The 26960-nt window shown below is 39.8% G+C and overlaps 2 protein-coding genes and 1 long non-coding RNA gene across 3 annotated transcripts in view; 1 reads left to right on the top strand and 2 right to left on the bottom strand.

Moving 5' to 3' along the window:
- The window catches only part of LOC146965504 (uncharacterized), a 518674-nt gene that overhangs the window by 201669 nt on the left and 290045 nt on the right, over positions 1-26960 (top strand). The gene's annotated exons all lie outside the window — the stretch shown is intronic.
- Positions 9288-14899, bottom strand: cd28 (CD28 molecule). Its single transcript, XM_085765334.1, has 6 exons — positions 14866-14899; positions 14659-14769; positions 11534-11784; positions 10731-10887; positions 10429-10595; positions 9288-9493 (listed from the first exon to the last, which is right to left on the bottom strand). The coding sequence occupies exons 2-6, from the start codon at positions 14729-14731 to the stop codon at positions 9392-9394; spliced, it is 750 nt and encodes a 249-aa protein (XP_085621460.1). The 5' UTR covers positions 14732-14769; positions 14866-14899; the 3' UTR covers positions 9288-9391.
- Positions 21749-25625, bottom strand: LOC146965512 (uncharacterized). Its single transcript, XM_085765680.1, has 5 exons — positions 25379-25625; positions 23580-23713; positions 22881-23022; positions 22620-22789; positions 21749-21856 (listed from the first exon to the last, which is right to left on the bottom strand). Exons 1-5 carry the CDS (start codon positions 25479-25481, stop codon positions 21773-21775), a joined length of 633 nt encoding a protein of 210 aa, XP_085621806.1. The 5' UTR covers positions 25482-25625; the 3' UTR covers positions 21749-21772.

The raw sequence follows: 26960 nt of genomic DNA, 5'->3' as shown, positions 1-26960 counted from the left end.
CAGTTAGGTGTGAGGAATATGTTCTCCCCTTGTTGTTAACAATCGACAGCAACACTCGGACACATTTTACTTTAATTTTGATTCTCTTGCGATTACTTATGCAGCTTTTATTTTATGTATTACACTGCTGCCACATAATTGGCTTATTGAACAATTGCTTGGATGAGCAGGGGTACAGCGGTTCCTAATAAAGTACTCAGTGCCGTTATGCCGTTCTCTCTCCTCATTGGATAAAGGTTGTAGGATACAAGGAAAGTTTTCTCCTTGGCTTACAGCAGAGCAGAGTGACTGACAGACCCGTGTTTCAGACCAAACACTCTATGTAAGTGATTGCTGTCGGAAGATATAACTATTTAAGACTTATGTTAACACAAACATTCCGCTTACTTCTGCTTTAAGAACAAGAAACTCACTTTTTTATGCCACCACTAAGTAAATCTATTGTATACCTTTATGTAAATGTCCATTGTCTGTAGCAACACACCATTTTAACAATTGATGCAGGCCGACTAGAGTCAGCAGTGTTGGTCCACATCCTGTTATTCAGGTTTCATGCTACTTTGCAGTCTTTGTTGTACAAACCACAGACACAATCAGCAATACTAATCTGAATTCTGCTTGCTGATTGGTCCGTCCGTGCTCCTTCTGCGAGAAATGGGATCAGATAAATCACGTTCCTTCTTTTGAAAGCACCGACTTTGTTTTCTCTGAAGTGCAGCATGAAGATGATAACAGATCACTTCTGTTGCAGCGCGTCATGTTCTTTCTTTTTTAAAGTTTCTTTAGCGGCAACAGCACATGCTCAGCATTTCTGGGTTAGACAACCACTAGCGGTGGATGGACATGTAGGTCAGTAGGCTGTGGTCTGTTAGTCAGTTGGTCGGTCCACCGCTTTGGTCTGAACTACCAGCAATTAGTGGAAATGTTGCAGACATTTACGTTCCCCACAGAAGGAACTGCGTAAACATTTCTAATTGTGACTTTTGCCACCTAGCCAGCTCACCTGGTACAGTGTGAACCGTGTCTGACTCATGGACCTTTGTTGCTGCCATCCCCTATCTCTCACTGACCAGTCTGAGACTACGTTTACACGTGTCCGGCTAATTTCATAAACAGAAATTTCACCCTCTCGATTTACAAAAATAACTGCGTGCACACCAGTCCGTTTTCAGAAAAGTTTTCGTTTACACTAACCCGTGTACAGTATATGCCGTCAAGATATCCACAGATTTTTAGAGGTTTACCACCAGCTGGTTAAATTATTTTTATATATGGTTATGGTGCACAACAAAGATACTTCACTACTCTAATCCGTCTTTGGTCACGGTTAGACGTCAGGGTCTGACGTTGGCTACCCAAAACTCTTTTTTTCTCTGTTTAAATGCAAACGTGCAAACAGAGTTTTCTCAAATCTCCACTCTCCACTTCTTTTTAGAAAGAATAATTTTCAGTGGCGATTTCTCCATTTGTGTCTAAATGAAGGGTGCAAACGATGGTTTTGTCTCCATTCTTAAAAATAGCATGCGTACGTATAAACAGAGCCTGAATCAGGTCTTGGCTGGCCCATAAACCAACCATTGCAGAGAAAGAGTAAAAGAAAAAAACCTTACTAACTGGGAAAGACTCAATAATGAGACGACAGAAGACCCCACGACTGCCAACAAAAAAAAGACTGCATTTAAGAGAAAAACCAAGAGCCCTACTTAAGTTACGGATTCATTGCAACGGATGATTCACATGCTCAAAGCCCGCTCTGTGTAATATGTGGCAACTAGCTCTCCAGCGAAGCCGTGAAAACCTTCCAAATTGTTTCATCACATAGAGACCGACAGAAGCAATTATTCAAGGCCACCACTTCATCAGTTCTTCAATTTCCCTACATTCTGGATTAAAGTGGAATAACCTGAGATCAACACAAAAGCACTGAAAACCCTGCTTCACTTTTCAGACATTATTTTTGGATGCTGGGTTTTCTGACAGCAGCAAAATTATATCACAAAGTAGACTGGACATAATGAACAAACTGTTTCCCATCCCCCCTAGATGGAACCGTCTAGTTACAGGGAAACAAGCTCAGGGCTCCTACTGATTCAACGTTATAGTGAGTTGTAAAAAGAAAACATGAATTAAATGAAAAGTAAAAATGTAGGCCTAAAGGGGAAAAACATCATATTGCTCACATGTGTAATGTAAACATATAACGTGTTTACACCCTCCCCATCCCACAGTGCACCTGACCGGTCCTTGGTGCTAAGGTGACTTGGAACCCCTGTTTTAATGGAACATTTTCGTTTTGGCCAGTGGACAGAGGGCTTTACTGTGGCTCAGGAGGTACTGTAGAGAGCGATGTCCAGAGAGGCAGCCATTCGGATAATTAGCATTTATACTGTAGATCGAGCCACTTACTGTGGACCAAAAGGAAGGATACGCCTTAGTGAGAACTACGTGATGGCCGATCCAACATTCGAAACACCATCAGTTTAGTTTATTGTTTATTTTAACAATTGACAATTGCACCAGAGTTAGGTGACAGTTAATTCACCCTTTGTAAAGTTCCACCCTCCACCCTGCCTCAAGAGATGAAGTCTGCTAACCGCTAGCTTCTCTAGTTGTAGCAACTTTAGCAATGACGGCACCATAACAAACAGCGCAGTCTATTTATCCACGCGCAACCGATCCAAAAGCCACTCGTAGCCACAAATAAAACTCAGAACAGCACCAAACGTCATCAACAAAACAAACAGGGTCGCAGCACATAATACGAGGCATAAAACATCTGTTAGCTTTGGCTGGTTTCTATTGAAACGAGACGAAAACAACTCACCCACTCTCCTCCAGTTATACGCTATGCAGCAACTTTCCGTGTCCAGCATAGCGTCCAGGCACTGACAACACACATCAGAGTCCGACTGGCAGCACAAACATCTGGTTTCAGCGGCCACCGACAGGCAGTGACCACCACACTGACCACTTGATTCCCCCAGGTCCAGCACATAGACTCCACCGCATCTCTCCCTCTTTCACTTTTCTCCTCCATTTCCAGCACATAGACTCCACCGCAGTAAACTCAGACTCAAACTGATAGGGGCGGCCATCGAAATGAAACTAGTCGTCGTTGTTGTAAAACTGCAAACTATAATCACACACATTCATCCTTGAAATGCGGGACTCTACTTCACTCGGTAATCGCCTCCATGCTTGTATTGAAGCCCCGAAATGCGAAATTGTCCCGAGCAGCATGGAGGTATTTGGATGTTTTTTGGTGTGTCTTTTTGTTATGAAGACAGTTGGAATCTATTTGCAACCGTTATATGGACATGCACTGCTACGTCGAGACCCCCTGTAAGAGAGAAGCCACTGAGGACTCTGAAACTCCTCCCAGCCCTTAGTCGACATGAGGGTGAGTAGATAATGAGTGCAATTTCAATTTTGGGTGAACTATCACTTTAAAAACTTGAACTGAAATTAATCTGAACTAGGTTTAATGAAAAAATGTAAGAAGCAAAATGCATTTGCCATAATTCTTGGTCTGTTTGCCTACCTGTTTGCATGTTGAAGTCTGTACCCCATCATCTTTTGCTCTATTGTCACTTCGGGTTCTCCAGCACGATGATCTCATGGGTAGAGCACTGCTGTGGGTCCTTGGCTGTGTAAAATACAGATTGACATAACAAAGAGTATTCAGTCAATTAGAAACAGAGTAAAACATTAATTAATCAAGGACAAAAATATCTTTAGCTGTGTCACAGTATTAAGGATAGAATGATTTTTTTTTTATTTTGCGGCTGATCCTGATTATTATTACTCAAATAACACTATATTTAGAACTAATATCCTAATGAAAATTACTGCCACATATCTTTGACTTTAAAGTTTCTATTATTTTGTCCAACCTATGAAGGGTGAATTGAACTTATTACACCTGTGTGTATAAACTGGATTCACTAATGATGGCTTATTTGCAGGCTATATCATTTTCAGCTGGATGACTAATACTTCATCAACCGAGTATACACTAATATCAGTGATACTTTACTTTTATTAACAGGAGTGAGTATTAGTAACCATGCTAAGAGGCCACAGTCAGTGTAGTGCAGGGGTGTCCAAACTTTTAGCAAAGAGGGCCAGATTTGGTGAGGTAAAAATGTGTGGGGGCCGACCATTCAGCCTGACATCCTTTGAACCATTAACATTAAATGCAAATTAACTATTTAATACATTTTTTTTCATTGCAAATGCCATTCTTTTCAATTCTTCACATAAATAAATCTAATTTAGATTTTTACCAAAATCACTCTGCTTTTCATATTAGAAGACCATATAAAATGACATAAATATCTGGAAAAAAAGGAAGCTTAAACATATCTAGGTTAATTTGAAACATTATTATATTTTATATTAGGCCTATATTATATTTTCAAAAATCTAAAATTGCACTTGAATAAAAATCACAACCAAAAACAAGAATAGACCCTGTCTCTGTTAAGAAAAGATGCACTCAAATATAAAACCACACACAACCAAAACAATAAATAAAATGGCTTATCAAGTCTCAACAAAACTGCACTTGAATAGATATTGACCGTGTCATCACAGTAGATGAGGTGAGTAGTGACTGAGGCTGTGTATGTCGCTCTAAAGACGGGTGTGGTGGGGGTGTCAGCGACGTGGAGCGGGTCTCATAGCGGGGACAGCTCCGTGACACTGTGAGACTGACCTCACGGCAGCACCGCTGCTCGTTGGAAACAGCAGTGATGACGTGCCTTCACGTCCGAGTCTCCAAACCAGAAACGTTTTTTATTTGTAACAGTAACAGCACCGGAAAAGTCGAGATTTGTCGCTAGTGGCTTTTGTCACAAAGAAAGTCGATGAGAGGGGTTGGAAAGTCTCCAGATTTAGGGAGAAAGTCGCCAAGTTGGCAACACTGACATTACCTTGCGTTGCTCCTCACAGACTCACATGCTGCACTGTGTGTGTGGTAGCGGCCCCGCCTCCCCCCACAGAGACAAAGATCCTGGATGACTGACAAGAGGCTTCACTCCCTCATTTCATTCCGCTATGGAACAAACGCGCCCAGAAAAAATTGTACGTGCTGGCGGGCCGCATATTATTGATTTTATGACAGAGGCTGCGGGCCGGTTGGAATTTGAACGCGGGCCGCATTTGGCCCGCGGGCCGTAGTTTGGACACCCCTGGTGTAGTGTCTCATCTCCAGTAGTTTCTGTTACTAGCAGAGTTCATGTTGTTTTCTTCTGCAGCAGAGTGCGTTTTCTAAAGCAGTGGTTCTCACACACACACACACGCGCGCGCCGCGAGTAGCCGCGAAGTAGCGAGAAGCGGAGCCCTTTGATGTTAACGACTGTGTCACACCGGAGCCACGTCGCTCCGGTTCACAGCAGCAGCGGCGCGCGAGCCGCGAGCTATGGCCGCGAGCGAGCCTGTCAAGCCGGGCAGGAAGTCGCACAAAGAAACAGCGGAAGAATCCGGTTAATTTTCAAAATAAAACACATTCCGAAGCCGGTTTACCGCCCCCCCCCCCCGTTTGGGAACCACTGTTCTAAAGGAACTTTCACTTATGTTTACACAGTGTTCAAAACAGTGTCTTAAATAACTCAATAAACAGCCCATGAAAAAAATATTTTTTCCAGCAGATATCTTTGTTACAACATGACTGAGCTAATTGGAGTAGTTTCATGTTGTGTCCGACAACGGGAGGGTTTTAACAGCTGACGTCCTGGTGTTAGCTTAGCTGCTGCTGTTAGCTGTCAGCAGCAGCTAAGCTAACGGCTACGATAGCCATGACTAGTTGCAGAGGCGTGCACACAGAAGTGGTGGTGTTTGTTCGGTAATTCGTTTTGTAGATTTAACAAACATCAGATTAGTCAGGGCGGTTTTGGCAGCCCGGAGCCTCCACATTTGGTGCCTACACCGGTGGCTAATGCTACCAGTTAGCCGCTAACGCTACCAGTTAGCCGCTCGCTAGAATGCTACTACGGGGTTGAAAGCCGGATAGCTCATGTGCTAATGGCGATTAGCTTTTCTCTCTTTTCTTTCTAACCCTTTTCTCTGTAACACGTTAATGAAGCTATGTACCGGCTGAAACATCCTCCTCACCGTTGGTTAGAACAAGGAGAATAAGAAAAAAAAACCCTCCATGGTGACATGTCGAGACATGTCCAGGACTTCACATCCGTTAACGTTACACAGCCCCCCTCCCTCTCACCAGAGCCTGCCTCGTTTGAATCCCTGACACCAACAACGCCACAATAATAACAGAGAAATATCTTACCTGGTATTTTTTGCAGGATTTAAATTCACTCAAGCTCTGGCTAGGACCAGGTTCCAGCCGACTGTTTGTCCATTTATCCGTATCGTAAAAATAATCCACATGACTGGTCATTCTTGAACGACTGAAGTGCGTCGCGGCGGTTCCCGTTTCACAGCAGCAGTAACGGTTATTTTCAAATTTGGCGCCGGAAAGGCGCGCACAGCTGTCATTGGCCAAGAGCCATTATGTCAGTCAGATCAACCAATCATGTTCAAATGCTCACGATGAGCCAGCCAATGGATTTTGTTTCATTGTGGTAACATTTTATTTTTTATTTTTATATCTAATAAAAAAAATAATCTGACCTGCAATCGGTTCACAGACCATTGCTAAGTAAAACACACCGTTGCTAGGTCACCGCTCTGATCAGAGGACACAGAGGAGGAGAACTATGCAGGATATTTACTTTAATTGAACTTTTACCTTCAGCTTCGGACTAATTGTGATGTTAGATAAATTACTTAACTTTACAGGGGGGGGGGGGGGGGTTATAAATATACACATATACTATACTATATACTATATTTTTTAAATGTTTTACACACACATATATATATATATATATATATATAATATATATATATATATATATATAAATATATATATATATATATATATAATATGTGTGTGTGTGTGTGTGTGTGTGTGTGTGTGTATGTTGTATAAAATATAAACATTTAAAAAATATAGTGCCTTTTTGGCCTTGATCTCAATATATTTTTCAATATATACACATATATGATCCATGCATATATATGAAAATATATAAAACATTAAAAAAAAATATAGTGCCTTTTTGGCCTTGATTTCAATATATTTTTCAATATATACACATATATGATCCATGCATATATATATAAATATATAAAATGTTTAAAAATATAGTGCCTTTTTGGTCTTTATTTCAATATATTTCTCAATATATACACATATATGATCCATGCATATATTGCAATATATTGGAAAATATAAAAATTAAATCCCATATATGGGAATATATTGCCTAATATATCACATGATATTTTCTAATATATTGCAATATATTTTTCTTTCGTAAGGGTGTGGACTACCTGTAACCATGACAGTAACAAGCAGACATCACAGAAGGGACAACAGGGCCGCCATTCCGAACATTTACTTTCATGTTTCGGAATGCCGGCCCGTTATGTCTGAAAAAGGGCCGTCATTCGAACCTGAAAAAAGGTGTGCCATTTCGAAAAGTTAGTTAAATGTACTGTTGCAAAGCCTGTAATTTGATTGCTGCGGTAGTACAGTGGGTAGAGAAGTTGCGCCCTCTGCGTTTTGTTTCGGTACGGACAGCCCTAGGTGGGATTCGGACCCTGGTCTCCAACGATGCAAACTGTTGTACCAAGAGGTCAATGGCCGCTTGGCAGTCAGGTTTGCACGTCTTTTATGGGTAAGTGAGTGCAGGCAGTTAAGGCCAATTAAGACAAAAACATGACAATCCATTACAAGATGAAGCACTAGAGCCACGAATACAATCTGATCCATTCAAAAACAGTAGCTCTAAGTACTATAAAATAATAGGCAATAACCTTTAGAACACCAATATATTAAATATGAATTTCAACTATTCAGTGGTCATCTGTCTGGATATGAAAGAGGAGCTGGGATTGTTTCACAGTGACATGGACTCATTTGAAACCCTCATTTAATTGTTATTTGTGTGACTTTCCATATGAAAACTTGACACATCACATGTTGACATGCTGACACTTATCCACACTATGTCATCTCCTACGGCAGTTTCTTGTTGCTCTTCCTTGTTTCCATGTTTCTTTCACTCAACTCAGCACCTCACCTATCCTTCGTACAGTAATTAAAGCACCAAATAAGACCCAGATGAACTGCATTCATACCACAGGTTGTTAACATACAGCTTGATTGAAAACGGTTTAATTTTTAATTTTTTTTTTATGTTTGGTTTTGCATGTACTTGTAAGGACCGCTTCACTGTTTATTTCCTTCTGTTTATCTGGTTGATGAAGCAAAGGTAACTGTAACCAGACTGAGATATGTGAACCACTTCCTCAGAGTCAGACAGAGATTAAGCTAAATATGCGAAGAAACATAATGTTTTTCAACAGATAAAAGTTGCCCTAGTTATGTTGCTGACATGACTTTCAGGTCTCTGACTCACTGGCCATACTGACTCTCATGTGAACACATTTCCTGCCTCTGGTTTTAGTGCTCACCTCAACCGTCAGTCAGTTTTAGCTTAATCAGTGAATCTTTATTTAAACATACTTTGTTTGTTAATTCCATAGCAAGAAGTTTATCTGCCTCTTTAATTTGTGTGTGCAAGTGCAGAAGGGTTTATTCAAACTATGTGTGAAGTATTTGGTTTACTGATTGGAAAATCAATAAATTGCCTGTTTAACTTTCAACCAAAATGAATTTTTGTTGGTCTGTTATGATCAAATGTCTTAATAATATGGAATCGTTTAGGTCTTAGAAAATCTTCGTTGAGGCGTCACAAGTAGGATCAAGTGGTTCAACAACACAACTGATAACACAGAGTCTGGATTGAGGTTTTGGATCTTTTATCCACAGACTTAAAAACTTGAATGATACAAAAATACAATTTAAAGTTAAGAAACTTTACTTCAGCAAAATATCCATCATGGATATTGACAATACATTGCAATGGCAACAAAATATCAGTAATTTTCACATTCAATAGACTCTAAGCATTGCATTTTCTCAGCTGGAGCATTTAGCCAACGTACAAACTCTGTTTTTAATCAAACATTAAACTTTCTCAGCTGCAGCAGAGAGCAGCTTTATTGTGCCTCGGCAACTCAAGTCAGTAGAAACACCACAGTTTATTTCAATATAATTTGAGTTTACTAGAACGTAAACATAGAAATATGCACAGACAACCAAATGTCATTTTATTGCTCTCCCATAACTTTAGTTAAAAGAAGAACCTCAATCAAAACAGATTGATATTTAATTCACGGCCAGTGGTGGCTGCTCTTCGCTCTGCATTCAGAATACATGGTATTCTAACGCCCTTCGCTGCCCATTGGACTCTGGCCTTTACACAACATCGTCACATGAAAATGCAACAGCCTCCACTTTGTAAGGCCCCCCTTTCACAGATCTGATGATTTCCCTCCTCCCTCGTTCACACTGGACCGTCTGCAGATGGAAAACAACACAGATTTAGATTATGTCTGCAACAGAGGGCATTAACATTTCAATATAGCACACGGTGGAAAGGAGCAACAAGGAGAAAATACATTTGTTTAAGAAATCTTGACTGCTCATAGAAGAATTTTAACCCTTTTGCCAAACTGCACCTATACTGTACTACTTACTACTGCCACTACAACTACTGCTGTTTGTACTACACATTCATCAAATTAAATATGGGGCCCTGGAATAATACATTGCCTGCTGGGATCTATAAAGCTCTATTTACTCTCTTTTTTTCCCTCCAAACAAACATCACCCAGCCTCAAGTGTAGTAATCATGTTGGGAATTGCTCTGCATTGGCATCAAGTGTAGATTTTAACACAAGATCCTTCCTTAAGGCCACTAGAGGGCAGCACCAACCTTTAGGCCACTATGTTACTATGTTACTCTTGCAATGCAATTGAAATGCAATGCAATGAAGATACACCCTGTAACTCCAAAACCTGAAGCTGTGGAAATCTTGAGACAGTAATGTGGTTATTTTTGTTGTTAACTTTCGACTAGTGCTATCATTAATTTACCTCCTGCACAGATGCAACAGTTTTTGTTTGTTTGATTGCTTTTGTTTTGTTTTTTAAAAACACATTCTGCAGCAACAAAACCACCATGGTTGGTCACTATAATGCCGTGAGAACAGAAGCAAAGTGTGAAAACCTTGTGTTTCTTTGGCCAAGTAGCTCACCTCACGCTACTGAAGTATATACTCCTAACCACAACATCCTGCCCCCATCCCCCTCCCCTCTCTCTCTCTCTCTCTCTCTCTCTCTCTCTCTCTCTCTCTCTCTCTCTCTCTCTCTCTCTCTCTCGAAGATACAAACTAACTTTGAAAAAAAAAAAAAGTTTTTAACCAAATAAGTACAAAGACTGAGGCTCTGACCTGGAAGTAGATGATGATGATGAGGACAATGATGACCAGTGTCACCAGTACAACCACAGGGACACTGACCGGTGCCGTCCTCTCATCACCTTCATCGTCACCCTCCTCTTCATCACCCTGGTGTGCGAGCACCGTGTGAGCGTCCTGTGCCGGACAGTTGGGGCTGTCTGTGGATGGAGGAAAAAGTACTACGATTGAAAAGACAGGAGGAGGCAGAAGGATTGTGTGTGTGTGTGTGTGCATTGTGGGTATTGGGTAATCCTGCAGTGTGAGTCTGTGATGATCACGTGCGAGCATCTTACCTACGACATGAATGAGTGTGCCGTTGCCTCTGAGCTGCAGGTATGGTGGCGGGTACAAGACATCGATTCCACAGCGATAAACATCTGTGTCTGTGGCTTTCAGCCCAGACACTGTCACCACCAGAGCGCCCTCTCTCAGCGCAACTGAGCACTGCACCTGGAAGGACACACACATTAAATTAGTTTCTAAACTTTCCTGGAGCAGGAAGAAAGTCAGTCCAAGATATTATTTGAGTAAAATAGCAATTTTTGAAAATCATTCCTGCTCGAGGGGGAACAGGGAATTTATGGATGTAAATTCAATGATAATTCAATATTTATGTCATGTTATGTTAGATCATTTGTGTTAGATTAAGCCTGTGCATATTCTCATTTGTCCAGGTCATAGTATCTCAAAGGAGGTTAAATTGAAAGCAACTGGACTTAGTTATTTGTCTGGGAAATAACAGACAAATAACCAATAATAATAACAGACAGATAACTAAGTCCAGTTGCTTTTGATTTAACCTCCTTTGAGATGTGTTAGATTAAGATATTTTGGCAAATTTACTCAGGCTGAATGGAAAAATTGTGATATGAGTTACAATTTAATTGAGAAAGATCATTTTTGCATTTTATTTTCACTGAATGAAATATAGAAATGATGAGGATGTGATTTTTGTTGGGGCTTGAACCCAACAAAAATGGGGTGTCTCTGTAGGGCAATAATACTGAGCTTAAAAAAAAAAAAAGCATTTTGCTCCAGGGATTTGGATGTTGCATTTGTAAGTTTGGTAACATTTTGACTAATTGTTCAGCCCTACCTCTTCCTGTTTCTCCACCCTTGTATCCTTGGACTCTTGGAGGTTGAGGAACGATGAGCACAGCTCCTGAGTACCCTGCAGGCCCTTCAGGAGCGCCACACGGACCTTCTTGGGGCTGTGATATGGGTATTCAGAGCTTTGGGGTTTGGAGGGTTGGACCTGGTGAAAGAAGGGTTCGGGCTGGATGAAGCACGGGACCTGGACTGTGCCGTTGATGGCCACCGATCTGTAGGGCTGAATCACCGTCACTGCTGAAAGACAAAAAGGGAGGGTTGAGTTCAGAAATTGACATAGTAGATACAACAAACAAAATGTGAAACCCAGCAGATAAGGTGGGTGATTCAAATATGATTATACAACCATGGAAAGGGGAAATATTAACACTGATTATGTCCCAATTTTACAGCAGATAAAATGTTTTTAAAGGCCCTACACAGTATAAAGGTAGATGTTTGTATTAAAGCTCCATACAGTATAAAGGTAGATGTTTGTGTTAAAGCTCCATACAGTATAAAGGTAGATGTTTGTATTAAAGCTCCATACAGTATAAAGGTAGATGTTTGTATTAAAGCTCCATACAGTATAAAGGTAGATGTTTGTGTTAAAGCTCCATACAGTATAAAGGTAGATGTTTGTGTTAAAGCTCCATACAGTATAAAGGTAGATATTTGTGTTAAAGCTCCATACAGTATAAAGGTAGATGTCCATGTGTAGTGTGATTATAAAGCAGCTCTAGGTTCTATATTAATACTGTGAAAGTATCAAAGCTTCAGTCCACAGAGAAATGCACACAGCCTGTATTCAGAAACTGAGCCTTAAAACCAGCCGTCAGGACTTCCTGTCACTTTGTGATGTCACAACAAAGCCCCGCCCCCTCACCACCTGGAACCACCATCCAACAACTTGCAGGATTTGGTTTCTCTGAGTCTGATATTCTGAAATCTGCACTTTTTTTAATTTTTATCGGATGACTCAGAAAACAGCCAATCAGAAGAAGGTTCAGAGCCTTCTCTCTTCTGATTGGCTGACACAGAACTTTTGCTACTAGAGCGCCAAAGAGAAGCTGAGGAAGCAGATGGAAAATTACACTGAGATGGTTTTTGGTTCTTAAAAACCCCAAATATATCATCTTATGGATCAATATTTCAGATAATTTACACAGAAATTAGAGAAATTGAGAATGTTTCTTAAATGCTACTTGTCTTTGGAAGGTCACTTAAGATGTTAGTCACTTCACAGCTACAATTCTCTTTAGGATTTGTTAATTTTTGAGGGGTTAGACATGGTAGTCAATGGCAAACTGTGTGATATTGTGCGAGGGCGTATGTATATAGCCTACAGTGTGTCTCATCTCAGAACATTTCTAGTGTCATATCTATGCATTTGAAGCGTTTGACATGTCATCTAACACTGTTTTAGTCAGTTGAGAAATGATGTGGTATGAAACAACACAAGAAGCCAAGACCCAAATCTGACGTGTTAGCCACCCATCATATGGGGAGACACCTAGGTTTATACATAGAGGTGGGCAATGGAAAACATTGAAAATGTAAGTCATTATGTAATGTAAATTAAAAATGTAAATACATTACTAATAACTGAACATTAGGAGTGATTCATTTCACCACCAAGCATACCTCTGACAGGCATGCTCTTCAAAAGCGACCTGAAAGCCGTCACACCCACACGGAGACACGAAAAGCAAAACATTGACTGCAGCTCTGCAGAAGTCCCGTCCTCACTGTGAAGCTGTTGCATTCACACACTCTTAGGCAAGGCAAGGCAAGGCAAGGCATCTTTATTTATATAGCGCATTTCATACCAAGGCAACTCAATGTGCTTTACATAAAGACAAAACATTAAAAAAAGAAGCATAAGACAGAATAAAAACAAACAAAACACTAAAAACAGAGTTAAAAGCAAGAGCAAATAAAAGTAAAAGAAAAAAAAATAGATAAGTTTAAAGTTCTCAGCTATAAGCACAAGCACTCTTAAAAAAAAAAACCAAGCTATTCCTTAATGTATGCAGATATGCTAACTGGGGACTAGCTTGCTCAGCTAAACGTGTTCTGTCGTCTTAATTACAAACAAGGACAGTAAACAACAGCCAATTTAACCATCATGCAAAAACATGCAACCACTGAGTTGAAACGTTACCACAGCGTTGACATTGCTCTGTCACACATATAACCACTGAACTGCAGTGATTGAAGAGTTTTCAGGTCCCACCGCCACAGTCTGTACCCATTAGCATCACTAATCATAAACTCCTAAAAGAGATCTTCAATGTTTTGGGATGAATGGCACTTTGAATTGACAGAAAAGTTTCATGAGCTCTTTCAACCATTTTTCCCACCTGTAGATGCTTCAAATAGAAAAGCATAAAGAAGTGATTTTGGAAATTGTGTTGTGTGTAAAAGTTAGATTTTTAAATAAATACCACTCTCATTCCTATGTAGTGCCTATAGCACAGCCAAGGGTCAGTTATCTTTGCATAGCAAAAAGCCTGTAAACATTTTTTTTTTAAAATGTGTCCAAAGGAGACAGTCTTTTGTAAACATGTAAATGGTTAAGTAAGCCAAATCTGTCACACTTGTAGGAGAAGCTTTACACACAGCTAGGCTAACCCTTTCCCCTTGTTCCCAGTCTTTCTGCTTAGCTAAGCTAATCCATCCTACATGTTACTGTCAGTTTTGATTTAAGCAAGCAAAAATATATCCAAAGTGTGAGTATACTTCCAAATATACTCAAAAATCTGTCTAGGTTTTGAGACTTCTGCTGTTATACCAGTGGTCCATTGTACCATTTGAAAAATAAACCTTCTTTTCACATATTTTATATGTGAAATCTAGTTAGAAATTAGCCCATGACTAATTTCCCACTTTTCAGTAACAAATCTGACTTTCAAATCAACACAATAACAATATTGTGAATTGTGAATATTGCTCTCAGTTATTAATCTTAAATTTGTTTTTTATGTCTGAGGAAAATCAGGATTTGAGTTCCCACAGAAAGTCCTGCAAACTCTGGCTGGCCAACATTTGTCCTTAACCACATGATGGTTGAGTATTTACCCTGAAAAGTGTCACCAAAAATCACATTAATAAAAGTCTGTTGTAACTCACCACTCCACACAGGCAGGCAGAGGCTGAGGACTGTCAACACAGTCCATCCCATCACACAGTGTGTCAGGGGCATCCTACAGTATCTCACACTTACTCAGAAAGCCACAGAGTCTGAAATTCACCAAAAAAAAAACCCTCTGATGAGCACTTGCACGTTCACACGGAAAATAAAATTCTTTAAAATACATCAAAAACAGTCAAACCCACCTTTTATACGCTTTTCTGTCAGCTGTCATGGAAAGTGGAAGCCAGCACAGGAAATGACGATGTGCTGTGACGGTAAGAGAAAGACGACAAATTAAATGGTTGTGGTTCTGCAGGAAAGCAGAATGGAGTGGTTTTTATTAAACTAGCATAATCTGAGGGGAAAAAAAGACAAACTAAAAGAAGTAATACAAAAACAGAGTTACACACAGTTGCCAACAAACCTCTGTCTACACAAGTTCTTTCATCCAAAATGCTGAGTAAAAAGCAGTAAATTCAACTTTTACCTATTCAAATATTTCACTCAGTTGATTCAGCAGTATCCTTAAAGCAGGTTGAAAGGTCTCAGAAAGAAGAGAAACATATTGGCAGTTGACTCTTGTGGAAAAATAAACATAGCGAGACTCAATAGACTTGTTCATGTGGAAACTTTTGCGGCTTTTATATTTAGTTTGAATTCCAGCACACATCGACCTACTGAATTTTCCCTGCAAGTATTTGATTACATTTTTTTTGCATTTAATTTTCATACATATAATTGAAGTAACTCCCGAAAGCTGTTGTGATGATTCACCGCCACACACTTGAAATGTAAATTTATGTTTTCACTGACTCGTAGAAAATTTGTACAATGTAGGCTACAATCACTGGTCTCGTGAGCTTCAGGGGGTCGGACGTCTTTTCTGTGAAAAACTCATGAGACCTGAAGACATGAACACATGCGTATGTAACTCCCACCATGTCTTTTTCTCATGAGATAATAAATGACACTGTGGGAGTGTATTCACCATATTTGGAGTGGATAAAAGCATGTAGGAGTAGAGTGATTAAACAATGCTCTGAGATGTAGAAACTGCTGCTTCACTAAGCCTCCGGTTTGTTAAATGTTACTGTTATCTGTTCATCATTTACTGTTAGTGTCATGCGTGTTTATCTGTTCTTGTCAATCTTATATTGTCCTCTTCTCCTTTTTTTTTATCTCAAGTATTGATCCATGAGTAGATTTTTCTCAACAGTGAGTCAATCAGAGGAGATTCTGACGCTCTCTTCTGATTGGTTGCTCAACAAACGAACGCATTTCGACTTACTGTACAGCCGTCCTGAGGATGGCTCTAAGTTGAAACGCATTTGTTTGTCTGTAACTGCTGCTGTGTGGTTGATATTAAAAGAAAATATTATACTTATTGGAGAGTCCTGATGGCTTTAAACATCTACCTTTATACTGTATGGAGCTTTAATACAAACACTTACATCTTTGCTAGTTGTGTTTCTCACTGCTCACACTGACAAGATAAGGGACTGTGTTGTTTATATAAATAAGGCATCAAAAACACCTCAAGAAAATAATGAAATATGAATAGATTAAACCAGTGAAGAACAAAACTGGAAATGCTCATAGTTCAACTCCAACACAAACGACTTCTTTAACACATGATCCTCTGAATCTGTGCTGGCTGGCAAACCTCTTATTCTTGAAGTGCATTATTCAAACTAAATACTCAAAATATATCTATGAGAACCTGTCCATTTGTTTTTGTTTTTTTAGGCTGCACCACATTATCTTGTCTTTGCAGAGGAATTAGATCAATTGGCTGCATTGTCTTGGAAAGTGAAGCCCTTTTGTTCGACTACATCCTCTAGCTGCACAGTGCACATTCATATATTTCCATTCATATCTGCTTCTTTATTTAGAAATGGAGTTAAAGAAACGTGGGTTATTCCCTTTGAATACCTTCAGAAATTAACCTTGTATTTGTAATTTAGTCATTATGTGACAATATAGGCTACATGTGATGCAATCAAATTTCACAGTGGAATCTGACGTCGTCTTACAGCTCAGTCACCGTTTCAGTTATTTCGTCAAAATGTATTATTCTTTGGAATACAAGAGTCATTTCTTTCACAACCAAAGGACTTGACTATACTTAAATGAAAAGGTGCAAACAGTGGAAAATAGCAAGTTGTAGATTATATATAGCGAGAGCGCATTGAAAGTGCTGATGCTGTAAGATTCATTGTCCTGCTGACGTCACATCTATGTGTTTTGCCTGGAAACAGTCTGTGGGGTTAAGCCCCAAATCTTGCAGAGCTGACTAAAGTTACAGTCAGCACTACAGCCTTCAGTCACCCGGAAAGCAGTGGTTGATTTCTGCTGCTATCATTGTTTCAGTATATGGTTTTAGAACCAAGTGCAAAAATATTATCAGCAGCTATTGAGTCTCCATTCATGTGGAAAATCCATCACATTCAGTGAAGTTGACACAGCAAATAACATGATGCTCAAAACAAGTGTTTGTCGGATGTCAGATGTAAGCATGGCAAGTTAATGTGGATTAATTACTGCTGGTGGTGCTGATCTAAGTCCATCATCTAAAGTCAATTTAAGTTGTAGCAAGCTGGAATTGTAACATCAAGCACTTTGGGAAACCAGAGAAATGTAAATGTCAATTCAGTAAAATACACGATTACACCCTAAACTCTAAAGGTTGACTTCCTGAGAATTTGTGAAACTGACACTGACACTCATAAGAAGGTTGTGAAAGGTTGTGTACTCAGTAATTATTACTACAGTACACATAAGTAGTCAAAAGTCATGCACTCTAAAAAGTAACTCAGAGGACCTGTTACCACCACTTCATTTAATACATGGACGCAAGTTAAAAATTCTGTTTAGTTGATTTAGAGCAGCTGTCTAAGTTGCTAACTTTATTTTATAAGTCGTGATCAAATAATAATGCTCAAGACCACCAAGATACCCAGGAAAATTCTTAGATGAGTTTGCTGAACTGCTGTCAGTTCTCTGCATTGACTACAACTTTTTTTTTTTTTTTATCATAACAGGGGATTTTAACATTCACATAGACAATAACATGGACACAAATGCCAAAGAACTTGACACTTTTGGCCTCTTCCAACATGTGAAAGGGCCCACACACACTCGAGGCCACACTCTGGATCTGGTGATCTCTAGAGGTGTTGACATTTCTTCTGTTGATATCAAAGACTTGGCTCTTTCTGATCATTTCTGTGTGATCTTTGACTTACAGATAACTCCAAACATTCAATTACCCATTTCACTGTTTTTGGCTTAGCAACCATCTTGGTTTTCTGTTCATTTCCTGTGAAGCCATGAGAACAGTTGATTTGACTTATTTCAGCCTATTTATTATTGCCCACGCAATTTGCATTTTCCATTTAGTCATTTCTAAGTAATTTTCCTAATGTTTGAGGCACTTCAAATTGAATCAAATTTGACTAAACATGAAAGAAAATGATATCATACTTTCTAAATAAATTCATCTTAATACAGCAAGAATACTCTTTGATAACAAGCATTGTGCTGGTTATCAAATAGTTATTCCCCAGTAGAGAAACGCACTGTGTCACAAACAAGCACAGCAACTTATCACACTGATATATTTATATTTAATATTATAATTTACAATATACATACATTGTAATATTTAATTACAAATTGTTGAATTGCATCCTATATTGAATATCATGATAAATAAAAAGCCAAAATACGACAGCATTTAACATTATTGATAACTAAGGTTTACATGCAGAAGTTTACATCCAGAACTCACCTGGATGGACATGCAGGTTTTAACCCCTAAAACATTATGTTAGTTTGAACCATGCGACTTATACAGAGTAACCAAGCTGGGATTGATTCCACATAATACACTACACAATAAGATAATATAATGTTGAAAAAGGGACAAAATGAAGAAGAGAAGTATGTAAAAAATAATGACATGCACAGTGAAAGATAGTGGTGTAGGGGGGAAAAAAATAAAATCATGTTGAAACAGTTTGATTAATTGCCAAAACAACTGCGTTTGACAGAATTACAAGTGTTCTGGTCATGAAACACATACTGCATCAGTCATTTCTATGTTTACATGTAGTTTCCTCTTGTCTGGGAAGACTCTGTTATCCAGGTCACTGCATCTCTAAGAGCTGTACAGAAGCAGCCGCGCACGCTTGAGTTTCTTAGCGAAGTCTCAGTCTCATCTCAAGTCTGCATTTTAAGAATTAGAAGCATTTTACCATCTCAGGCCCTCAGGTAACCCAACAACAATTAACATGGTGGGGGAGGCGGGAGGTTGGGATTCAGTGAATTACATCAGGCCTTGACTCTCAGGTGTTAAAGGGATAGTTCACCCAAAAAACTCATTATCTACTCACCCTCATGTCGACTAAGGGCTGGGAGAAGTTTCAGAGTCCTCCGTGGCTTCTCTGAGTTACAGGGGGTCTCGGCGTAGCAGTGCATGTCCATATAACGGTTGCAAATGGATACCAACTGTCTTCGTAACAAAAAGACACACCAAAAAACATCCAAATACCTCCATGCTGCTCATATGTAATGTCCGTCTTGTATTGAAGCCCCGAAATGCGAAATTGTCCCGAAAAAAATTAAATAAGTCTATATTTCGAGGTGGTTTTTTAGCGGAAGCATCTCGAAGCTCCTCTTCCCGGTTCGTCAAATTTGGATGAACTGGGAAGAGGATAGACCCTGGTTCGTCCAAATTTGACGAACCGGGAAGAGGAGCTTTGAGAAGCTTCCGCTACAAAACAAACTTGAAATATAGACTTATTTAATTTTTTTTTGGACAATTTCGCATTTCGGGGCTTCAATACAAGACGGACATTACATACGAGCAGCATGGAGGTATTTGGATGTTTTTTGGTGTGTCTTTTTGTTACGAAGACAGTTGGTATCCATTTGCAACCGTTATATGGACATGCACTGCTACGCCGAGACCCCCTGTAACTCAGAGAAGCCACGGAGGACTCTGAAACTTCTCCCAGCCCTTAGTCCACATGAGGGTGAGTAGATAATGAGTGCAATTTCAATTTTGGGTGAACTATCCCTTTAAGGACCCCAAGAGAAGTTAAATTCTTTGAACTTCTCAGTCAATAGTCACAGCTGAAGAGGCCTTCCAGACCCAAGGTGGAACATCCTCAAGAACCTCAAGCAGGTCTCACTTTCTAATAATGCCGAGTTTTAAAAATGCCATTTCTATCATCGCATAATCACATGATTGTGTAGTTGTCTGTCCACTTATCATACAACTTTTATTACTACTACTATCACACGTCTTTTAAGGACGTATTCTCTTTTTTCTGGTCGTATACATGCTTTTTTTTTATAATGCTGGGTTTTTAAAATGCAGCTTATTTAAGGGCTTTCACTTGGTGTGCACATCCTGCATTACCCAATCACCACAGAGTAAACCTCAAGCTCCACCCGGCCCGGGAGCTTTTTGGGGCGACTCTGAGTACCAACCCTGAGGCAGGGACTTGTTTAGCCCACGTAAAAGTTCAGGTAGGTGCATGGTTCCTGCAGTGGAGACATGCACCAATGGCCCCGACCCCGTAAAATGACCCCGAAGATCCTGAAGTGGAAACGCCCCTTTTGTGTAGTTTGATGTCACTTCAGTTTCAAGAGTAAGTAAACTAAGAATGATATTAAAATATTTGTCACTTAGATTATTCATGACCATCATCCCTTCCCCAGATTCCTTGAAAACTAATTATTGTGATATGCACAGTGACAACACTCATAGCTTTAAAGGGATACTTCACCCAAAATCGATGATTCACCAACTTTCTAACCACCGTCATGCCAAGGAAGGGTTTGGAGAACTTTCAGAGTCATTAAAACACTTTTGGAGTTCCAGGGGGGGTCCGGCTGGCAACGGATTTTCGTATAAAGGCGGCTGATAGAGCTCACTTTTGAATGGTTCAAAACACACACTATGAAACATCCAAATACCTCCGGCCATCAGAGACAACAACCTAGATTACGCTATCGCCAAACATTACCAAGACAAAAACCATGGCTCTGCTGCCTCCCTCAGGTTCATTGGTATTGAAAAAATCAATCCTAATCCCAGAGGGGGGGGGGGCATCATAAAACAACTGCTGAGAAGAGAGGCCTTTTGGATTAGCGAACTCTCCACCCTTGAGCCTTCCGGTATGAATGACTCACAGGACCTGAGTTGTTTTCTCTAAACCTGGTTGTTGTGATAAAAGTTTTTTGTTGTCATTGTACATTTTTCTTGCTGTATATTTGTGGGGCGCCTCTTAAAATTAGGCTTCCCTATTGTATTCTATTCTATTCTATTCTATTGTATTTGGTGGGTGTATTGCTTGTATTTTATTTTATCTGCGCTTTGCTATATTATCCATATCACACAGATATATTATACTGTATTCATGGGTTTTAAACTTTATTCAATTCTGGGTCATGTGACCAGAAGGTAATCTATATGAACACACCCAGCAACGCCAGAGGCAAACCTGACGACGCAACAAGCGAAACGCGTTGTTCACAATAAATTGTATCAGCACAGAGTCTCATCAGTGTGCGGTGGTCGTTCTTCACAATCTGTTTTACGTACTCCTGGACTTGGTTGGGACTCGAAACAAAAATCTTAGGACTTGGACTTGACTTGGGACTTAAGAGCAAAGACTTGAGACTCTACTTGGACTTGCAACATAGGGACTTTCTCCCCCCTCTGCCAAATACCTCCATACTGCTCGTCTGTACTGAACCAAGTGTCCTGAAGCCACCACATGAAAAAGTTGTTTGGAAAAAATTAATGTGATCTCTGTTTTTAGCCTTGTTGTAGCAGTAGCTCCCAGCGGCTCTGTTGATGTTTGTGCAAGATGTTCTTTCATCGTTGTAAACCATTGCATGTATGATGTAAACATGGAAGAACATCTCGCAGCAAATCTCAGGCAGCCACTTGGAGCTAAGACCCCCCTGGAACTCCAAAAGTGTTCTCCAAACCTTTCCTTGGTATGACGGTGAGTAGAAAATTGGTGAATTATCGATTTATAGTATCCCTTTAAAAGCTGTGAGGGCTACAGTATCTGCAATTGCTGTAAGATGCTGTTAAACTTTATAGGGTTTCCTGAAGTCTGCAGGTCTGGTGTTGGCATAAACTCTTGTATCCTCGTCATCTCTCTTCATCTTCCTCTGAGGAATACAACACACAGACAAAGAGAAGGACTTGACTTCATTCTATTCATCGGTAATGTTCAAACGTTGTGTAAGAGTTTTAAAGGGATAGTAGCATTTTTTTTAAAGTGGGATTGTATGATCTACAAATAGCCCCTAAGTACTTTAATTGCAGTAGAAGACTCTCTGCACTCCTCCCGTTAGCAACGCCAGCCCATAGTCCTGCCCAGAGATTTACAACATACAGTGTTGTGAACAGACCCAAAGAAACGGCCTATTTTCGCGGCCTAAAAGAGGTTTTACCTGAAAAAAAAATACACAGTTCCATTGTTCGCTATAATATAATTTTTTCCAGCCCCTCAAAGTGCAGGAAAAACGCAGTTTTTATTTGAACCTAACCAACTGCTGATCGGCAGGCGCTAACCCTGGGCGGAGGGATACGTAAATTGGTTAGGTCCAAATAAAAACTGCGTTTTTCCTGCACTTTGAAGGGCTGGAAAAAATTATATTATAGTGAACAATGTAACTGTGTACTTCTTTTTCAGGTAAAACCTCTTTTAGGCCGTGAAAATGGGCCGTTTCTTTGGGTCTGTTCACAGCACTGTATGTTGTAAATCTCTGGGCAGGGCTATTATGGGCTGGCATTGCTAACGGGAGGAGTGCAGAGAGTCTTCTACTGCAATTAAAGTACTTAGGGGCTATTTGTAGATCATACAACCCCACTTTTAAAAAAAATGCTACTATCCCTTTAACACAAATCAGTCAGTGTTTTCATTCTTACCCACATGACGATGGCAATGCAGGTGATTGACAGGCTGTAGACCAGTAAAACACCACATCCCACCTGCAGCAACACATCTGTAACAGACCGAGACCTGTCTAGACAGCTCTGATTGGCTGCTGGGCCGGTGGCATTGGTCGAAAGTGACGGCATCTTCTCTATGCATGGATCTGAAGAGAATTCATTGTATTTCCATTTATATCACAAACTGTAATGTGCAGTAGTAAAGTGTACAATGTGAGATTGGGTTGTGTATTTTACCGTTCACTTTGACCTCAGTGGTGTGACATTCAGCTATGAATGGTGGAGGGTAAATCACCTCCTTCCTGCACATGTACACTCCACTTGTGTTGGCTGTGACTTCAAACTGACCGGAGAACGAACACCCGCGAGGGTCAGTGCCCTATGTAAAGGAAAATAGAAAAATACAGTAGTTTATATGGAGGGATGGTAATGGCTGAGGAAAGACTGAACAACTTGAAAAGGCATCCCTATACACCCTGGCTCAAAATCCAGTTTGTGCTGCCATCTAATGGACGGTCACTGCATGCATCGTCCACAATCGATGATGACATTCAACACAAGATTGCTCTCTAGTCTAGAGAGACACCCCCCACCCCCAACCCAACCACCTCCACATTCATGAAATGTCTGTGCACTAGTTGCCCTGGATGACAGGTGAGATATTGTGGCTTCCTTCTCTGGCACAGCTCACTTGGCTTCTTGTGAGACTCTTTGGGGGACCGAACAATCTTTCGAAAACGTACAGTAATAAATTGCAGTGCATAATAATTGTGGTTGTGTGCAGCGGTTGAGAGAACCACTGTTTCACAAGTGCAGTGCATGAAGCAATCAACATGTAGAGCCTGTGACAAATAAGAAAACAAAATCTGACGCCTACAGGTCATACACTTTTACAGAAACACACACATAGACACACATAGATGAACGCTGACTAACCTTATCCAGATACATTTCATTGACGCAGTTGTCATTGAAAAGGAGCTGGTACTTGAGCCTCGAGCTGCCGGCCTTGATGGACGGACAGGGGACGACTACTTTAGTGAGATTTGCCACTGAAATGTTCCGTCGAACTGACAGACAAGAAGGAAGAACAAAAAAATGTAAACGAATGCAAAGACATTTTAAATATTTGTAGATGTGAGGATGACGTTTTCCACCTAAACCATATTTTAAACCACATGTAGGCCTACAGTGTACAGAAGTGTTAGGAAAAAATACTGTCTATAGTTCAACCCTTATTTCTATGAAATTCCAGTATATCACAATCTGTGTGATATTTTCCAGTTTCAGAGTTTCGGTGTTTGTATTTATCTCGTCTGATGAGGACATAGCCTACTGTACAAAGTAGACACAGCAAACACTGCTACAGCAACGTTTGACATTGTCTTTTAGATGATCCGATATGAACATCAACCGTTGTCAGATGATATTAACCACTTCATTCGACGGGAAAATCGAAAACTTACACAACCTGGTCACAAATCGGCATCATGAACAACAGGAAGCGCCAAACCACTGCAATGTGGTTGGCTTGGTGGACCCATTTGCTGTTACTCCAAGGTACAATTTTGAAGTCATTTACTTTCACTATTTTCATGAGTATTTCCATTTTATTCTACTTGAACTACTTTCATTTTTTTTATACCAAACTTTACACTTCAGAGCTGTACTTTCTTTGTAGTTATAGTTGTTAGTTTACAAAGTAATAATGAATTGTTATTAAGTATTTAAAGTAGTTACCTTGTAAAATCATAGTTACACATTATTGCATCAGGAAATTATGTATACAATCGTATTGCAATCACATGGACCATTACCTCTGAACTGAGTACCTTTTGATATTTGAACACTATAGTCAATAACTTCTGCATATGCTACTGTACGTTATTTGTATATTTTTGCTTGTGCAACATTTTGCATGCAGGACTTCTGCGGTTAACTTCTACAGAGTATCTGAAACTTGTCAGATCAGGATGCTGCGCTGCTGAGCTTCACTGTTCAACTCTGTGGCAGAACATGAAGCGAGATGAAAGACCAGCCTCCAGTTTCCGTTCTAATAATAGACATCTTGGAAAAAAAAAATCACAACTGAAATAAAGAAAAATCGTATCAAATTAAATTTTGAATTTTTGAACAGGTTCTTGATGTATAAAATGTTGCATCAGGGCAAACAAACAAGGTTTACAGGCGTATGAAGGAATAAATAATTTCAATTAAAAAAATAAGAAATCCTAATTGGAGTTTTTAGTTAGTTTTAATTTGTTGATTCATTAAAATATATCTGAGGTATTTATTGGGCAAAGGGAACGCAAAAAAACACTATTCATTCAATGTCTATAAACCAGTTGAAAAAATATGTACTACATATAAACATGAAAATATTTTCTGTTTATATCATGTGTCTTTGTTCTGGTTTGAATGACAGATTTATGGATGTATAGAGTAATAATATGTAATATGGAGTTGGGATTCTGGAGGTAATAGTACAAACCAAGACTTATCGAGATTAACAAAATTGCAATTTGTGTCTTTAAATGAACTATTTTTGCTTCAACTGCAGAGAAAACCCCTGAAGTGAACAGAGGAAATACAACAGAGCTTCAAGTCGTTAGTTTTCTGAACTCTTTTTCCTTGACATCAGGATCTGAGTGCCAGAGCACATGACAGTTCTCGTAGTCATTCTGAAAGTCGTAGTGTTCATCACAGCTATTTTACCAAAAGTTAAGTCTTCTTACCTTCACACTTTTGTTCTTCTCCATCACTCAAACACACCATCAGCATCCACAGGACCCCCACCCTCATCCTGTATCCCTGACTCCCTGTCCCACCGGTCGACATGTGATAGGGGGGGGCTTTCCTCTCGCTGGAAGGTAGTTACAAAGGGGACTGTCGCTATACCGTCACCACCGTCGCTGCAGCAGGACCATCTGTGTTGTTGTTCAACAACACGGAGGAGCAGAGGAGAAAATGTAAATGCGTGACTTAGTGTGAATCAGATTGAGGGAGAACTTCCTGTGTGAGGCTACGAAACCATGTTCTACACATTGAACCCACAGGTGCACTACACACATGCTGAAAGATAACCCTGCAAACACACACACATGGTATATAACAATATTAAAGCTCTCTCTCTCTCTCACACACACACACACACACAAAATAAAACAAGGTTAGGGTTTTTTTTTAGTAGCCACATGCAGGTGCAAGATCATATCATTGACATCTGAGTTTCAAAATTAACTGGCGTTCAGATGTTTAACCTTAATTTGAATGTCAACATGTTTTTTTTGTTTTAAAAACACTGTGTTTCGTTGATGTCAGTGTGAGAAGGTAAATCCGAGGTCTTTCTCTGGAAGGGGGGTGGGGTTCTTCTAGAAAAAGGAAAGTAAAATAAAACGATGCAATAGAGTAAAGACTGAGTCTGTCTGACTGTAGGGCTGAGGTCACAGTCTAGAGTTTTACTTTCCCTCAGGTGGTGAATCGTTGGAAATCTGAAGTCACCCTCAAAGATCCTTAGAGTCCGCACCAAGACAAGGAAATGCAGAGGAACTGACCAAAACATCTGATTAATGTCTAGATTTTCTTCAACAGTTTTGTCGTCTGAATCATCAACTTGTCTTTTACGTTGTTTTGTCTTAACATTTACTAACACTTCCATGATAGATCTGTTAAATTCCTATTAACAGGTTATATACCACAGGCTTTAATGGTGGTTGGAAAAGCTTCCTCTTGACCCCATTTATCTTTAAAATTGTGAGGGGGAAAAAACGGCTGTTGTAAACCAATTGTGTAAGTATTTGGAGATAAATAGTTTGTTTTAAGAGTCAATGAGTTGATCATAGCAGAGAGCTGTGTGAACAGCTGTGTGGGAAAAATCACCAATGATCTTATCACTCTAAAACGTGCGCTTCAGCTGGTGGCAGCAAAGTCTGGTAGCTCTGAGTCTTCACTCAACTTTTGCTTAATTTTTGTTCTGTATTTGTATTTTTTGTCATATTTTATCAACTACTAATGGATATGTCTAATGAGGAGAGGAGTATGTTCAGGAGAGGAGCTTCTCTCAGTGTGGAGATACTATCGGTCCTTTCTGCAGTCAGTCATCGTGGGAAAAGTCAACTCTCTGGAGAAGACTCAGAAAGAGACTTCAATCACTTTCCCCTGATGGACTCACTGTGGGATGTGTTTGAGAGATGCACAACGAAGATGGTAGAGAAAGTTCTGAACAACTCGGATCATCCACTTTATAACAACTTAATGGACCAAAACAACGGACGGAGAGATGTAGAAGATCCTTCATACATACAGCCATCAGGATTT

Source organism: Trachurus japonicus, chromosome 21 (assembly GCF_045865225.1).
Source record: "Trachurus japonicus isolate A0001 chromosome 21, Traja_1.0".
NCBI classification, from domain to species: domain Eukaryota; kingdom Metazoa; phylum Chordata; class Actinopteri; order Carangiformes; family Carangidae; genus Trachurus; species Trachurus japonicus.
This window is presented reverse-complemented; position numbering and strand designations above follow the sequence as displayed.

Excerpts from the sequence above, each read along its gene's own strand:
- cd28 (XM_085765334.1), bottom strand. The coding sequence starts at position 14,731 with ATGCCCCTGACACACTGTGTGATGGGATGGACTGTGTTGACAGTCCTC. Across the intron at positions 10,888-11,533 it reads GGGTGGAGAAACAGGAAGAG|GTGCAGTGCTCAGTTGCGCT; the intron begins GTAGGGCTGAAC and ends GTGTCCTTCCAG. Across the intron at positions 9,494-10,428 it reads TCATCATCATCTACTTCCAG|ACGGTCCAGTGTGAACGAGG; the intron begins GTCAGAGCCTCA and ends TTCCATCTGCAG.
- LOC146965512 (XM_085765680.1), bottom strand. The coding sequence starts at position 25,481 with ATGTCGACCGGTGGGACAGGGAGTCAGGGATACAGGATGAGGGTGGGG. Across the intron at positions 23,714-25,378 it reads AGAAGAACAAAAGTGTGAAG|TTCGACGGAACATTTCAGTG; the intron begins GTAAGAAGACTT and ends CTTGTCTGTCAG. Across the intron at positions 23,023-23,579 it reads ATGAAATGTATCTGGATAAG|GGCACTGACCCTCGCGGGTG; the intron begins GTTAGTCAGCGT and ends TCCTTTACATAG.